At 33.3% G+C, this 18,062-nt stretch overlaps 1 protein-coding gene across 3 annotated transcripts; it reads right to left on the reverse strand.

Moving 5' to 3' along the window:
• Positions 1-685: 685 nt before the first annotated feature.
• Positions 686-17,395, reverse strand: LOC125059047 (regulation of nuclear pre-mRNA domain-containing protein 2). Of its 3 annotated transcripts, none has more exons than XM_047663228.1 (15): positions 16,710-17,395; positions 15,914-16,058; positions 14,999-15,128; positions 14,227-14,402; positions 12,032-12,197; positions 9,562-9,696; positions 9,265-9,378; positions 8,034-8,147; positions 7,400-7,434; positions 5,575-5,688; positions 4,727-4,805; positions 3,967-4,053; positions 3,304-3,374; positions 2,398-2,479; positions 686-1,298 (listed from the first exon to the last, which is right to left on the reverse strand). In XM_047663228.1, the coding sequence occupies exons 1-15, from the start codon at positions 16,994-16,996 to the stop codon at positions 739-741; spliced, it is 2,295 nt and encodes a 764-aa protein (XP_047519184.1). In that variant the 5' UTR covers positions 16,997-17,395; the 3' UTR covers positions 686-738. The 3 variants fall into 3 exon arrangements, with proteins under 3 accessions (XP_047519184.1, XP_047519183.1, XP_047519185.1); XM_047663227.1 differs by having other exon boundaries at positions 7,352-7,434; XM_047663229.1 differs by lacking the exon at positions 9,265-9,378 and having other exon boundaries at positions 7,352-7,434.
• Positions 17,396-18,062: the final 667 nt, after the last annotated feature.

Below are 18,062 nucleotides of genomic sequence, written 5' to 3' on the forward strand. Positions count from 1 at the left end.
AAGCAGATTTGCTGCCATTTCCCCCCCCCCCCTCCTCTTGTCAGCAAAAGTAAGCAAAGCTCTCAAAAATAATAGTTCATAAACGTATTCATTTTTTGCAGGAATCCTCAACAATGCATTTGGTTTTCAAATAGACAATGTGTGGGTATACTATGTGTAAAAAAGTAAATAATTAATGTTGACGTAATTACCAAAAAAGAAAATCAAAGACCCCCCTCCCCCCTAGGGAGCTTTCAAGTATTACGTAACGCAATTTTTGGAGATTATTGACCCCCCCCCCCCTGTAACTCACCGTTACGTTTTTCAGTACCTAAGTACATTACTGTACCCAAGTATAGTAAAACGTTTCGTGACCACCTAGTGACTCTTTAGTTACTATTATGTGTTGTAAGGATACGTTACGTAACACTTGAACGCTCCCCTATAGGGCTTACGGAATACTTGAAACAGCCCCTAAGAATAAAATATTAGGCATAAACACCAATCCAGGCTAATAAATTGTAAAATACATAAAAAAATAACGAACATAATTGTATATTTTGAATATTTTTTTTATTTTATATCTATAATGAATACAATGTGTAACGCCTCTAGCGAATGCTCACAGACTACTGCACTATCATGATTGACAATTTGACACAGATTCAATAATATTTTAAAATGGGAACATCGTAAAATAAATCTGTAGTCTATTAATTAGCTTTATTAAAACACCGTGATACACAAACTATTTACACATCACCAAAAACGTCTGGGTCCCATCCATCTGGGCCCGTTGGGTCTGGGTCCGTTTCGGGGCCAAAACTGGGGCCCGAATTGCCCCGGCGGCCTAAAGTTAGTCCGCGGGGCCCAGTTTCGGGGGTACCTTTGCCGGTTCCAATCACTTTTACCGAAATCCTGATCGTGATCTTCGTAGATCTCGTCTTCCGCGAAATTGGCTTCGTAGGGCGGTTGGGGTCTCTCGAAATTCGGGGAGTTTTGCATATTGGGAAGTGGGGAATCGGGGAAATTTTTGGGTTGGAATTTTGGATTATCGAATTCGAACGGATTGCCATTGTCCGGGTAATTCTGGAATTTTTGCATGTTTGGATCAGGGAATTCTGGAGGAATTGTGAATTTGAGATTTGGGGGCATGTTTTCGAAGGGGTTGGATGGGGGAGGTAAGATGGGCGCGGAATGGCTGTCTTGATGGTTTGTGTGTTTGTCTGCGCGTTTATCGTCACCGCCGACGAGAACTTTGTTGTTGTTGAAGCTATTTCTTCTATGTTCGATTTGGTTTTGATTCTGGTACCCGACTTCTGGAAACGAAAGTTATTATTATACATTAGTTTTAACATTACAAATTAGCGATAACGATTAGATGTATTTTTGTGAATTATAACAAATAGCCTCTCCATACTACACATATATTATCTCTAAATGACTATCCTTTCTCTGACATAATAGACATCTTTATATGTTACTACAGTGCGATATTATAAATCTTGTATAACTGGTATTATATTATATATTTTGTCTTTCTTTTTAGTTTTAAGGAATATTAATTGTTATACAATCTTCTTTAGATAGGGTGATTTTATAATTATCCGAGCTAAAATCAATTGATATCAAATCAACATAGAATTTAAAATAAATAAACAAAACATTTTTGCCATATTTTTGTAGAAAATTAACAACTTTCTGTTGTAAATTGTTATATATACATATTTTTTTCTTTGTGTATTTTGCAGTATTTATTTATTTATTAACACTTTATTGCAAGTATATAGAATAACAGAACAATTAAAATAATCAAATAAATTGATGGGCAACTGGCGGCCCTATCGCTTTCGAGCAATCTCTTTCAGCAGACCTTACGCTACCTTACGCGCAAGCTTTACGTAACGAATTTTGGGAGGGGGGAGGGTCTATTTGTAAAACGTTACGTTGCGGGGCGGGGATTGATTTACGCGTTATTGTTAATATTATTTTCGACTTTCCAGTACTTTACACCACATAATAGTAACTTTTAGGTTTTAAAAGAATCACTAGATGGTCACGAAACGTTTTACTATTGGATACAGAAAAACGTTACGGCGCGTTACTTTGGGGGGGGGGGGGGTCAATAATCTCCAAAAATTGCGTGACGTAATACTTGAACGCTCCCTTAACAGACCATTCAAATAAGTATTCTGTTACTTTTGAAATCACCACTTGCATTTTTCAGTTAAATATTGGTTTATCTAACACATTTAAACCTGCATACTAGAAAAATAAGATTGCAAAACTGTTTGAATTTTGTAATAAGGGTTTTTATTTATTATATTTTGGATACTATATATTTATATATCTTTATTTTAAATAAAATTATTTTGAAAATTGCATTTCCACATATGCCACACGAAAATATAAACTTACGTTGCTCTTCATCTTCGGAGAGGTCCATATCAACACTTTCGACGATGTCCGGAGGTGGGACCATCGCTGGTACCCGATAATCCTGCAATTTGCATTTTATTAACTCTAAACATAGTTTATAAATAAAAAAAAATCTGTGGCGCTACAGCCTCTTTAAGTCTTGGCCTCAAATTTCTGAATCTGTTTCATGATCATTTTTAAATCTAATAGGCAAGTCAAGGTGATCAGTCTCCAGTGCCTGACACACGCCGTCGACTTTTAGGGTCTAAGACATGTCGGTTTCCTCACGATGTTTTCCATCACCGTTCGAGCAAATGTTAAATGCGCACATAGAAAGAAAGTCCATTGGTGCACAGCCGGACATTGATCCTACGACCTCAAAAAATAGTTTATAACAAGCTAATAATAGTATGTGATGATCATCATAATTGTTTGTAATTGTGCCTATTTTGACCTTTTTATCAGTTTTTTTGGATTAAATATAATTTAGATTAATTAAAAGGAATAGTGGTTCAAATAGCTCTGAACGAAGTTACTATAACAAGTTATAAGAAATAACAAAATTGTAGATTTTAAATAAAGGAAGGTTGCCTGGAAGAGATCGCTCGAAAGCGATAAGGCCGCCAGTTGTCCTCCTTTTTTTATATTTTAATTTTACTTTATTTCCGTATTACAGTTAAGTGTAAAAAAACGAACGATAGCTTATCGTAACAACGTCATAACAAAACATTGATGAAATGATTGCATACTTAAGTCTTCGAGTGAAAGAGATATAGATAGCGGCGTAAGCGTACAATGAGCGTAACGGGACAATAAGCGTAATGTGACAATGAGTCATATTTTATCGTATTAGACATTGTTATGTATAAAAACAAACGTGTTTTATAAGTATATAATAAAACATACCTGATCGGTTACCGCATTGTGTGGTCTGGGCGGTTGATGCGTCAGAGATATTAAATTTCTGTGGTCCACATCTGAAATTTAATTACATACATTAAGAACTAATCTAAAAAATTCTTTATCAGATTATTTTTCGTAATTTAACAATTCCACACCGTATTAATATCGTAATACAGTAATCCCATATAACGCGGTAGACCCGGATCGCGTTATAGTAAATCGCGTTGTAGGTGTATTCTTGTAAAACCATTTTTTCGAACAATAAAATTGGACTTGACAAATCAATACCAATTTGACTCAGAAATATAACTTCAGAAATCTCCGCGTTTTAGGGACGTAATACCGCGTTATATGAGGGACGGAAATCGCTATGAGGGGGATTACTGTATTAAAACTTCAATTGTAGGTTGTGATCCTTTTAAAAATACTGTTCTCCTAACTTGGCCTATTTGTATTGAGACTGACCATGTGCAGGAAATTATTATCTACTCTATTTATTATTTATTTTAAATGCCGGCAACGTATTTGCGAGCCTTCTGGTAATAAGTGTGTCTATGAGCGGCGGTATCACTTAACATCCTGCCCGTTTGCCTCGTGTGTTACATCAGTAGTCATAGTCATAGTCCTATGTCATACTATTTTTTTTCGAAAAAAAAAAAAAGATACCTTGTGAAAGGGGATGCCTTATTGCGGGTGGAGTGATCGGAGGCAAAGGTAAACTCGGCAACAATCTGTGGTCCACGTCTTCTATACCTGTTAAAAAAATCATCATTAAATATTTGTGTTTGAATATCAAATCTGAAATCACCATTCCATGTCTACAAAACAATCCTCTGGGAATCGAACCCTGTGCCTAGGTACGCCGTGTGCCTAAAGTACTTTAATACATGGGTTTTATATAGTAATGTAAATTACGTATCCATTCAGTTTTATTTATTTTCAGCATACAAAGGCCATGTTTTAACTATAAATCATTATACATTATAGCATTTAACGTAATTTTAATACAAATTACCAGAAAACCGTTTGCTATACATGAATCTTTTCCAAGTTATATTTACACGAATCTTTTCTAAGTTATATTTACACGAATCTTTTCTAAGTTCCATTTACATGAATCTTTTCCAAGTTATATTTACACGAATCTTTTCTTAGTTATATTTACACGAATCTATTCTAAGTTATATTTACACGAATATTTTCCAAGTTATATTTACACGAATCTTTTCTAAGTTCCATTTACATGAATCTTTTCTAAGTTATATTTACATTAATGTTTTTATATCATAAGCACAGCGTTATTCTATGTATGAACAGCCGATTCAAATCCAAATGCTATAGATATACAACTATAACAGGAGATACGAAAGAGACTTATATAGAAAGAGCATTTACTGTATATCTATATATGTGATATAATACTCACTCCCAAGCATAGGCAAGGATGGCGGCGGCGGGGGCGGCGGTAGTATGCCTCTGTGATCCACGTCACGCGTTGAACTTTCCTGAAATCGATTTCAAATTTTTACTCAATATTTTTGACAATTCAAGTATGTAGACGGGTCATCTTCTATCTATATGATGGATATATAGATATTTTCAAAGATTTATTGCAAATTTAACTATATTAGTATTTTATAACATATCGACCTGTATAATGTGCCAATATACATGGATATAATAATAAGGGTAATTTGATAAAAGAGTAAAGAGACACTACATAGAAATATAAAATGAACAGCAAGTATTAAGTAAGAGAGCGTTCAAGTATTACGTAACGAATTTTTTTTCCGGCGATTAAATTACGCGTTATTGCAGCAAGTATTGAGTGGGCAGGAAGTATAAATATACAACAGCTACCAAGTTAGCAGCAAGTATAAATTGGGGAAGAAGTATAAATATACAACAGCTACCAAGTTAGCAGCAAGTATAAATTGGGGAAGAAGTATAAATATACAACAGCTACCAAGTTAGCAGCAAGTATAAATTGGGGAAGAAGTATAAATATACAACAGCTACCAAGTTAGCAGCAAGTATAAATTGGGGAAGAAGTATAAATATACAACAGCTACCAAGTTAGCAGCAAGTATAAATTGGGGAAGAAGTATAAATATACAACAGCTACCAAGTTAGCAGCAAGTATAAATTGGGGAAGAAGTATAACATAAGTATTAAGGTTACAATTGCAGCAAGCATGAAGTGTCTTACAATAATTGCATACCAGGTGTTGAACAGTTGCAACATATTAGAAATGTGCGTGTTATATCCACTTACCGTAGGGTGTGTTTCCACAATCGTAGGCACGGGCAAAGGGGGCGCTAACGAAGGGGGCGGAGACGCGGGAGGCTCCTCGAACACGGCCCGTTCATTCGTCACTGGCACACGGGGCTGGAATATTCATACATCAATTATTCCACAGTTATATATTATAATGGCGCGTCTAAATGGCTGCACTGTTGGCCACTAATTGCCCGGCCATTACAAAAATATTTTAATGCAGCTGATGGCCGAACAATCTATGGCTGGGCAATGTGTTGCAATATGTCTGCAATAGTATGGCCTATGATGCAGACTCCTAAACGGGCTACACAAACCGGCAATAATGGCTGACGAAATCACACTTGTCGCAGCAGCTTATATTGTTTTAAAAAAGAAACAGAAAAAGAAGAGATTGTGGATTTGCCCTTACTTAAATAGGCGTGAAACTGTAGACAATTTGAGTCTAGAAATAAGTCTTGATAATAAATTATTCAAGAACTAGAATGTCAAAAGTAGTCATTTTTACGTAGTAATCTTTTTTGACGTTTCAAATACAGCTGATCGCAAAACACAGAATATAGCAACAGGCACACTTCACTCATAGCAAACGTCATGTCGCGTAGAAAAGGATACGCTATGCCATAACAAAGAGAGTGACTGAAACAACAAGAGAACTGGCTGTGCAATATTGCAGTTAAATTCGATAGCCTAGCGATCGTCCGGCAAACATGTTTGGCTATATGGCCGGGACATTACTGCAATATTGCATAGTGTGGCTGCTATTGTTTGCAATGTTGCCGGCCACAGTGTTGCAGCCATCAATTGCAGCAAAACATGGCCCGTTTAGAAGCGCCATTATAGTTCTCGTAATATTAAAAATACTATATATTTATTTTTATTTTATTCACAAAGGCAACTGGCGACAATTGATTACTAAAGTCTAACACAGAATATAAAACGAATTGGCGTTTTTGTTTGAGAAACAGAAATATCGTCTCGCACTTAGCACTAAAAATACGTAAAATCAATAAATTAGCAACAAAAAGTTGAGCAGCGCTCCGTGGGCGTATTTGGAACTACACGACATCGTTTAGAACAACATACCGGTTATATTGACCAAAATCAAAGGTCCCGGCTGAATTCTATTGTATTAGGTTATTAATAACAACATCATCGCCTGTTACGACTATCGGTTTTCCCTTCGATATCGTTATTATATATTTTGACTGTAAATGGAAAATAGCATTGTTCGTATAGTTTTTAATCTGTATGCGTTCGCTGACATTGTTGTATCGATCGTACAAACGGTTACTTGCTAAATCTAAAAAACGCGCCATTTATTCATTGTCTATTTTAAATATCTTAATTCTACAAATTGTGATATTTAATTACTATAATGTGCGTATAAAAAAAAATAACCAAACCGAGGGCGGATAGAGAACGTTAACATATTTGATAGTAGAGTTGTTGTTTCGTGAGCTGTCAATTTTTTTTTCTATGTTTGACATATTTGACAACAGGATTGTGTCTGTTGATAAGAATTGCAGTGGATTAGGAAAGTGATAAATTACGAAAATTGTGCAAAAATCGTATCCATAAATAATGAAAGATGAAAGTGTCGGTTTTAATATTGAAAATACGCTTTCTTGGTCATTTAAATTACAGTTAGTTATTTGTCAATCAATATATATATAATAATAGATTCAAACGAAATGAGTCTCAAACTTTTTCTAATTCTCATAAATAATAATATTTTTTTTGTGTATTGAAAATAAAAAAACCAAAAACGAACCGTAATCGGCGCAGGCGCAGCCCATGCATTAGTCCACTGTCTACTCACTATTGCCTCGGGGAGATATTGGTGTTCCGCGTCCTCTGTAAAACAAATTGAATTTTCATAATATACAATTAAAACTTTAAATGCTATAAAGAATATTCTAAAAACAATTAAGATTTAGGGAGCGTTTAAGTATTACGTCACGCAGACCCCCCCCCCCCCCCCCGTGTGTAACGCGCCGTAACGTTTTACTATTGGGCACATAAAAACGTTACGGCGCGTTTCGTAACCAGTGACTCTTTATAGCTAAAAGTTACCATTATGTGCTGTAAAGTACTGGAAAGTCGAAAATAAAATTAACATTAACGCGTAATTCAATCCCCGTCCCGCAACGTAACGTTTTACAAAAGGACCCCCCCCCCTTCCCTTCGTTACGTAATACTTGAACGCTCCTTAAACTGAAATATTTAAAATTTTCTATGTTTACTATGTTACGTAGTAGGCTTTCTGGCGAATTTCGATGTTTCTTGCAATAACGTGATTCCAAAACTGACTATTATCATTTACAACCATTTAATGTTGTCATAAATTTAAAAAAAAAAAAAACAAATAGACAGACATTTTTTTTTTGCCTTTTTGAATAGACCTGTGAATTTCAATGTTAAAATAAATAAATAAGTTATACATATAAACGAACCGGATATGGTGATTGGGTCCATAGCGCTGTAGAAGGAAGTGGGCGGAGGCGGTATTCCGGTGCTATCCGGTGTCAGAAGGTCCAAACCGGGCAACGACTCTTGACTTTTGGACACTGGAATATATATTTGCACATCACATACAAATTTATTTAATAATTTAATTATTTAATATAAAATTTCTTAAGACAAATTTGCGCGCCATTGTTTGTGGCAGAATATGCGAACTTGCGATTGTACCACCTCAATATTTTTGTACCATATTCTTGCAATAAATAAATTATTATTATTATTATAAAAAATAGTTAATGTAAAAAAACCAGTGGGGCTACAACCTTTTAGATCTGGGCCTCAGATTTATCTAATTCGTTATCATTTGTGTTTTAATAGGCAAGTATGTGAATAGCCTTCTGTGCCAGTTTCCTCACGATGTTTCCCTTCACCGTACGAGTTTTCAATGCGCACATAGATATATTGATGCACAGCTAGGAATCGAACCTACGACTTCAGGTATGAGAGAGGTATGAAGCTACTTGAAATACCTGTTTTAGAAATTAGGTTATATCTTAATATATATAAATTACGTGTCACGTTGTTTGTCCGCTATGGACTCCTAAACTACCGAACCGATATCAATCAAATTTGGACACCGTGTGCAGTTTGATCTAACTTAAATGATAGTATAGCTTACATACTTACATGTCAATTTATACCCGCAATATTATTTTATTGCAAATATTTGTTTATTATTTGATACAATTCTAACAGATGGCGCTCTGTTAAAAGTACCAACGTTTCACATAAGCTATCTACCTTTCACATAAGTTCTCCTACCGTTTCCTTTGAATAGTTTACTACTATGTAATACATATAACAAAAACCTTAGCCACAGCAACGCTTGGCGGGTCTGCTAGTATACCATATAAAATTCTCGTGTCACAGTGTTCGTTCCCATACTGCTCCGAAACGGCTCGACCGATTCTTATGAAATTTTTTGCATCAGTAAGTCTGAGAATCGGCTACTATCTATCTTTCAAACCCCAAAAATTTATTTTTAAGACATTTTTTTGGTTTTATTTTTTATGATACAGCATATAAAAATACATACAACCCCTAATTTTCACCCCTCTACGATCAAACCCTATTTTCTATTATAGTCGATAGATGAACTAAAAAAATGTTTCCTAGAAATAATATACATGGCAATATATATATATAAATGTAGCTTTTTACCGGAATCATTTGGCGATACGGAGTTTTCAGCTGGAGTGAGGGTTTTCAAGAAGTCATTTATACTGAAATCTTGTTTATCGCTTGGCCTCGTATTTATTACTTCTATTTTATTGGCTGGAATATTAAAATACGATTGTTGATGAATGAACTAATTTTGATGAATTTTGATATTTTTTTTCTTGATTAATCTCATAAAGTTAGGCTACTAATAACATAATTAAGTATATACACCAATCAGACTGTATATATTACTTTCAATATATACAAATTTATCATATATTGTATTATTATATTTACCATTAGTGAGATCAATCTCATCCCCAAACATTGAGAGAGGATTATCCGAAGTGAGAAATGACGAAAGTCCCAAGTTGTAAAGAGAGCCATCAGCTGACATGGTCGAATTGAATGTCTGGTCTATGTTGTAACCCACTGGAATTATATTAATATTCAATTAAAAAATATCCTATTTTTTTTTTTTTTAAAGACAATTCACACCAATTCACCTAGCCCCATGCTAAGCTGGTGAAGCTTGTGTTATGGGTACTAGGCAACGGATATACATACATATTATAGATAGATATATAAATACATATTTAAACAGCCAAGACCTAAGCATAACACCAAATGCTCATCACATCGATGTTCGTCTCAGCCGGGGATCGAACCTGGGACCCATGGATTTGCAGTCTACTACTACCCATGGATTTGCAGGGTAGGGGAGACCGGGTACAAAAGTAACGGCGGGTCGAAAGTAACAAATGCTCTCTAGATTCATCCAATGGTCGAACACAGCTTCGTCGCCGTCAGGCGATAGCTGAGAGCACCCCCCTCACTTGTAGTAAGTCGCCGCGTACTTCAAGCACTGTTAGATTGTGCGAGAGGATACTAAGTGTTTTTACAAACCAAAAGTAAGTTTTTCGATATTTTGTTATTTAATGTTTACATAGTCGTAAAAGGATGGTAGTAATCTGAATGTTTGCATATCTATTTTTGATTAGATTGATTGTACATTGTTTAAATTTGTTTTTGTTTAGCTCGTTCCGTTCTAAGGTTATATTTCATGTTTCAACAAAAATGAGGAAGGGTACAAAAGTAACAAGTTACTTTTGTCCCCGTAATGATTTAATTACCTTTACTCCAACAGAATGCCGCGACAACGCATAAGAATAACTACTAGAAATTTTTTCTGAAGGTGGCACGATAGTCAAATGGCTGGTAATGATTGGTTGACGGGTTTTTTAAAACGGCACCCGAGCCTCTGTTTGAGATCTCAGAGTTTCAACGAACATAATGTGAGCAAATTTTTTGATAATCTTGCTGAGGTAATTGATAGGTACAAATTTGAGTGAAAAGATATCTGGAATATGGATGAGACAGGGGTCCACTGTCCAAAAACTTAGCACGATTGTTGCTCAAAAAGGAACTGAACAAGTAGGTGCAGTAACCTCAGCAGAACGTGGAAGATTAGTAACTGTTGCTGTTGCGATTAATGCTCAAGGAGGACACATACCTCCTTTTTTCGTATTCCCATTGAAAAAATTCCAAGACCACATGATACTTGAGGGTCCTGTTGGTTGTGCCGGAGCTGGCAATGCTAGTGGATGGATGCAGAATGCAGAACTTTTACTTTTTACATAAATACTTGTTGATAATAAACAAGTATTATATATAATATTGTATTAATTACCAACCTCTTCTTCTTGTTACTTTCGACCCACAACGTGTTACTTTCGACCTGCCTACGTGGTCGAAAGTAACAACTGACTTTTTTTTTTAACTCTCTGTTATTCATATAAAACACACCATAGTAAAATAAATCGAGCTGCTAGTGTAAAGAACATAAACTGAATTTATATATGGTTATATTAATTTAATGACAATATTAAAACCTAGCCACAAATCAAGTGTGAAGTACAAAGTGTTACTTTTGTACCCGGTCTCCCCTACTAACCACTAGACCAATGAGTCGTCAATAGTCCTATTACTATGTAGGTATACATTTAGCTAGCCCCTTAAAATATAGATTTATCATATGAATCATAATAAATAGAGTAGACAATAAACCTATAGAATAAGCTAATAACTAGTCTGGCTAATGAAAGATAACAAAAAAGCGCGGCAAATTCAAAAAAAATTAGTATGGTATCCCTAAAAGTTTGATATATTTAGTGGATTAAACTTACTTGATACTTGATTTTATTTTTTTATTTTGTACATTGATAGTAACGTATTTAGTCTTTTACTATTGATACTTAAAATGACTAGCATTGCATGGAAAACTAAAACTATATTTATTATAAAACACAACTTTATTCGGAATAATCAAAATCAGAATCCAAAAAATCAAAATGGAGAAATGGAAAATATAGAAGAGATTTTTACCCGTAAGGGCCTATACAAATACTATACTATTATACTACAAAATTTAAACTAAACAATTATGGTTTGCATTAATTAATATAGATTTAATAATATAAGTAAAAAAATTAGGGTAACTTTTTAATAAATAATTTAGAACTAGTGACTGAAAAAACAAAAATTTAAAGGTACCTTGCTAATGTTTATTAATTGTTATAATAATGCACATTCAAATTATTTAAATAGACATATATGTAGCCAAAAATAGATCTGTAGTCTATTTATGGCTATATTTATAATTGTATTAAGTTAACCGTAGAAATACGAAGGATATAAATAATTTAGTATCCATCATAGTTATTAAGCATTTGAGACCCGGAACATATAAAATTGAATGCCATCTTACCATCATTATCTCCCGTGTTAGGTAGAGGCAGGTCTTCATCGGGGCCTGGAGAAGGAACATCCTCATCCCTGAGGGGTGGAGATGGAACTGAAGAAGGCAGGGTAGGAGTCAAATCGTCCAACTTTCTTTTTAACACACGAACTCGTGATCCAAAGCTTTTGTAAGCCTGAAATATTAATTTATTCTACTTTTTTTTTCATCATACAGATTTATATGGATATTTACAAATTTTGTAAAATTAACCCATATTCATAAGAATAATTACTAATTGGACTCTTTTACCTTTTATAAAATGTGTTTATTAAGAGGCGGATGAGTACTTAAATCTAAATAGTAATATATTTCTTTTATGAATAAAGGAAATAATATTTCTATAAATATATTCTATAATTTAGAACACTATATAATACACTGACACATATAATATATAAGCTCATTCACTAGTCGAATTTTGGTGAACAACTCCAATGGTCACATTTGTTTAGAGTATTACTAGCTGCCCCCGCGAACTTCGTTTCTCCTTAATGTGATTTTACTTAGCCTACCTTTTTAGTACATACCAACATGGAACATTTTGCTATGCTACCCCAAGACTGATCGGTTTTCCGAAATGAATTTTTTTTAGGTTTTTCTGTGATTTTTCTCTATATATATATCAGAGTTCAAGTTATAAGTTTCTAACTAACAAATAAAACATAAAGGTTGATCGTAGAGGGGTGAAAATTAAGGGTTCTATGTATTTTAGTTTGCTGTATCATAAAAAATAAAAATTTAGGGTGGGACCACCCTTAAGATTTAGGGCTTTGAAAGATAGATAGTAGCCGATTCTCAGACTTACTGAATATGGATAAAAAATTTCATAAGAATCGGTCGAGCCGTTTCGAGGGGTATGGGAACGAACATTGTGACACGAGAATTTTATATATTAGATTAATTGCTGTGTTTATAATTTCAGGTATTAGTATATTTTAGTTTTCATTCTACTCTTCCTTAATAACATTTTCTTCTTATCTTTACATTTATTGTTTTTCTTTTTAATCTCTAATAGTGATGTGTAATGTGAGAATGAATAAATAAATAGTAGCTGTTAACGATAATCTCCTCAAGTATTTGTATATGTCAATACAATTTTTGGGAAAAGGGATACTCTTCTTTAATAAAATCCCAGAGGCTCTTTTATCTCTGCCTTTTAATAAATTTAAGAAATGTATTAAAGAAAAGCTGTGTAAAAAGGCTTACTATAAAGTTAACGATTATCTAGTTGATAAAAGGGCCTGGGACTAGTACTAGACAGGCTACTTCTAATTAATTTGCGATATTTGTTTTAAAATAAGTGTTGTTTGATGATTTGCTATTTTAAAAGTGTACCGCGCGTTTTTTACGCCGCCTTTTTCTCTCGGCCTACACCCTCTGTCTTCTTTGCCGATGAGTAGGGATGCCTACAGATTCAAATTTAATGACGTGATACATGTATCTTATGTTCCATAATAAACATATTTTATTTTTTACAATAATTTCAGTTTTCAGTGTTTCATATAGTTAGATACTATTTCATTAAGTTTCAAAAACAACTATAGATTGGTGTTCTTAATTTATTTAACACAAACTGACAATTATCTTTACACTTTTATTCCGAGAAAATTTACGGTTGAAACACCTTTTTATACATCTGAATATTAAGTGCAGCTTTGGTTGTTCTCAAAGAAAAACCATGTTCAAAAACTATTTGTAAGAGAATTTATATCACAGCATGCATCAACTAATTTCAAGATATAGAAACTTTTTGAAGTTATACTTCTTTAGGCGCGTTAAAATTGATGAGAGTGAAATTTTACGATGCGCGCGCACCGTGACACAAAATTAGCAGAATGAAGTTGCCCACGGAAGATGCTACGGCATTGGACATAATTTAAAAACAACATTCGAATAATAATAGAATTTATGTTACACTCTTAATGTAAGGGAATAATAATAAATATTTATTTATTTAATTTTTCAATTGTAAACTGAACGTTATTGACTATAATGACTCCTTTTCCAGTCTTTGATTATTTAATAGTAATTAACTATTTGCATGCAATCATAAACTATTTTTAATAATGCCAAAGAAGTATAACTTCTTACGCGCGTACATAAGTACACGCACCCTTTTTTTAATATAAATAGTAATAATAGTCACATAGTTTTCTACTTACATAAGCAACAACTTTGACTTCGCCTCTTTGCGTTGAATAATATTGATTTGCAGACGTGAGTAATGCTAATAAGGCCTCTCTAGCGACTATCTCCCTTTGTAATGCTTGCGTATACCTCTCTATACAACCGATGCCCTCATTTAGTTCCTTTTCTACGTCATCTTTTAAACATCTCTCTGTAAGAATAAAATATTATATTAAGTATAAAGTGCCATTTATTTTTGTTCTCTTGTATTAGTTAAAAAAAAAAATAAAAATAAATAAAGGCTTTGAATCTTAAATAAAGTGCCATTACAAAACCCTTGCTCTTGGCCTCTTTCCGTAAATGTTTCATTGTAATAAAATAAACTTTGCCTCCAGAAATATCTGTTTAATTGTACGGAACGGACTGTAGTTGGATAATATATTCACCAGAATTCAAACATATAGCCATAATTCAATCATGAAACAATTAACATTTACCAAGTTAGGGAGCGTTCAAGTATTACGTAACGTACTTTGGGGAGGGGGTCCTTTTGTGAAACGTTACGTTGCGGGGCGGGAATTAAATTATGCGTTATTGCTAATATTTTTTTCGACTTACACAACATAATAGTAACTAAAGAGTCACTAGGTGGTCACGAAACGTTTTACTATACTTGGGTACTGAAAAACGTTACGGCGAGTTACATGGGGGAGGGAGGTCAATAATCTCCAAAAATTGCGTTACGTAATAGTTGAACGCTCCCTTAGAGGTTGATTTTATATAAGTGATTACAAATTTTAGCCATACCTTTAAGGCTTTCACAAAGTGCATCTGTATCTGAGAAATCCAAAGTACTCTCGTGTATATGTTTCAGTCTCAAATCCGTGTCTGCTTCAAGGACCGAACATTGTTTTATTTTGTTGACTAATTGTTGTGGCTGAAATCAGTTGTATCAATATGTCAACATGTCTGATAACTATGTTTTTATTATTTCACAGTTACATAAAAACACATTCATGAAGCGGCCATTTTTCCCGTTTTTGTTTCTATTTTAGTGGAAAAACAGAAATGTTTTTAGAATCAGGTTGTGGATATTTTAACTATGTATCAATAGATCTTTGTTCACAAAACACTTTCAGGGTTTTTAAAAACTTCAGATTATCAGATGTTGCAAATATAAGCTACAATATGACCAAATTATGTTTTCCTTTTTATGTGAAACATATTAAAACAATAGTATTGTCTTTGATTTACATAACTTTTATTACACATTTAAAGAAAAATGCTTTTTACCGGATTAAAGTTATGTATTATTATAAATTGAGACTGAAGACAAAAGATGTTGAATGTCAAAAAGTATCACAGCTGCAGAGAAAGTTGCATTATCTGTATTTATTTCCCCGGAGTTACCTTAAGTTTAGTTTACCTTTACTTTAGTTAGTTAACTTTCTCTGCAGCTGTGATACTTTTTGACATTCAACATCTTTTGTCTTCAGTCACCGTGACCACGCACGCTGTAAAGCACGCGAAACGTCGGATAAATTTAAAATTATGTCAAATAGTTGTAAATTTATTATAATACATAACTTTAATCCGGTAAAAAGCGTTTTTCTTTAAATATTAAAACAATACCTCATTAGACATTATTACAACTGTTAAATGATTCTAAGATTATCAAAAGTTTTACATGAGATTAGAATTGCATATGAATTGTTGTTTTACCTGAAAATCGAAATCATCATCGGTCTTTTTAACTGCACCAGCGACTAGCAATCCAGTGAGGTCTGAGAGAAACTCATCATCATATACTGATCTTTGCTCCCATATTTTGAAAATGCGCAGGATTTTTGGACGAACTTTTTCATCTCTGAAATTAAAAAATTAGCTTTGTTTATTCCTGCTTCTCCTAATGCAAAAAATATAATTGTTAATAACATTCCATCATTCACTTTTTATCGAATTTTAATTAACTAAAATAATAGTCCTACTTATTTAAAAGACTATTGTCATGCCTAATTTAATTTAAATCAAAATACAATATTACATTTTCTTATTTACCATCGGGTAATAAGTGGATAGTAATAGGAAGTCAGTAAAAAAGACTCATAAACTTACTTCTTTACCCTACAGAAAATAATACCTTTTATCATAAATATATAATAATGTAAGGTTGGCTTAAAACCTGTATAGGTTATAAATAAATAAAGCATGAATTTTAAAATAGATATAATAAACCAAATTAATTAAATTAATAATATTGCTTTACACATTCCAGTTATGTTTTCAGATTTCATAAAAGCCACATTATAACTGGGAGATTTTATAACTGAATGGGGTCTAGAAGTAAATAAGCAATTATTGTATTAAGTAGAAAACAGTGAAATGTGCACAGTAACAAACATTCATAAAATAAGTGTCTTCCATATTGTTTTTGTTTTGTTGATACTGACAAATATAATCATTAGATTATAAAGCATTTTATATAGTCCACTTTAAATTAAGTAAACATAGTACCAACCTGACAAGTGGTGTAGCTTTTTGCAAATTAAGGCCCCAACTTTCAACAAATTCATAATTCTTTCTTTTACTATATTGAATAACGTCGTTAGCTAAATAAAATAGTACTAATCTCTGCTCCACCTTCACACGCTTCAACACATTTAACCAACTTGATACAATTTTCTTATGATGCGCCCGTTGTTTTAAACACCAAGATGAAAGTCCCTGAATAGCTTCCTGTGTATCCTTCAACGAAGCCAACTTCTTTTCAAAGTCTAGGGTATTAAATCCCTCCTTTTCACCCATTTTATATCTATATTACTTGTAATCAAAACATTTCTCATTAATGCTCGTAATCTACGAGCAAATGTTTGTATCCGGTATATTATAATAATATATACCTCATAATACCATAGCGAATCATGTTGGAAAAGAACTTTTATAATAAATCACACTAAATAACCCAAAATCTGTTTACAATGTGTCTGACTGTCTGATGCTTACGGTTTCGCTGGGTTTAAATGCACTATTATTGACTTAAAAACTCATTGGTAATATGTCAAGCTATCTATAAACTCTTTCATTTAAAAGTACTTTTCTGGTAATGTTTGTTACTTGCTATACTAAACAATTCAGAAGAAACAATTATTTTTGATTACGGAAATTCAACAACCGCCATTTTCTCTATTTGATATTTCAATTGTTGTGGCATAGATTAATGATTAATATCGTACAGATAAGAAATTGCCAGTGTAGAACAAGTTTAATATCAATTTCATTAAAATATATCCGACGATATTAAAGTTCATCGCCAATTTTTTATATAATAATCTATAACTAACAAATATGAATAATACTCGAAATAACCTGATGTGAGAAGTTAGACTCGTTATAGCGGACCATATCCTAGATTTAGACTCGAGAATTAAGGCCGATTTACATTATCTTAGTGTTTAGGAGAGTATTTTAGTACAAGTTGAAAGGCAAGTTCTTTAGTGCTTTAGTGCGTTGCGAGTGAACGTTTACATTTCTTCCAGTAGAGTATCATTACAGCGCGAGCGCCACAATGAACGCGCAACGACGTCGGCAAATACACTATATTCTACGCAAAATACTAACTGTAGTTATGGAACAAATAAATAGAAGACGAGATTTTATTCGAAATAAATAAACTAAATATAAATAATAAACAAAATAGCTTCTTTTAAGGCAGTGTATGCCGAAAGTTCCACAAACATTCGTGAACAACATATTCAGACACAAATTTGATAGTTGTATCTTCCGACCATTTAGCCATCTTTAAAAATAAAAAAACACGCACGCGTTTCACGGCACTTGTGCACTCTCCTAAAGATTTTACTAAATTACGTGT

The sequence above is a fragment of the Pieris napi genome, chromosome 19 (genome assembly GCF_905475465.1).
Source record: "Pieris napi chromosome 19, ilPieNapi1.2, whole genome shotgun sequence".
NCBI classification, from domain to species: Eukaryota; Metazoa; Arthropoda; class Insecta; order Lepidoptera; family Pieridae; genus Pieris; species Pieris napi.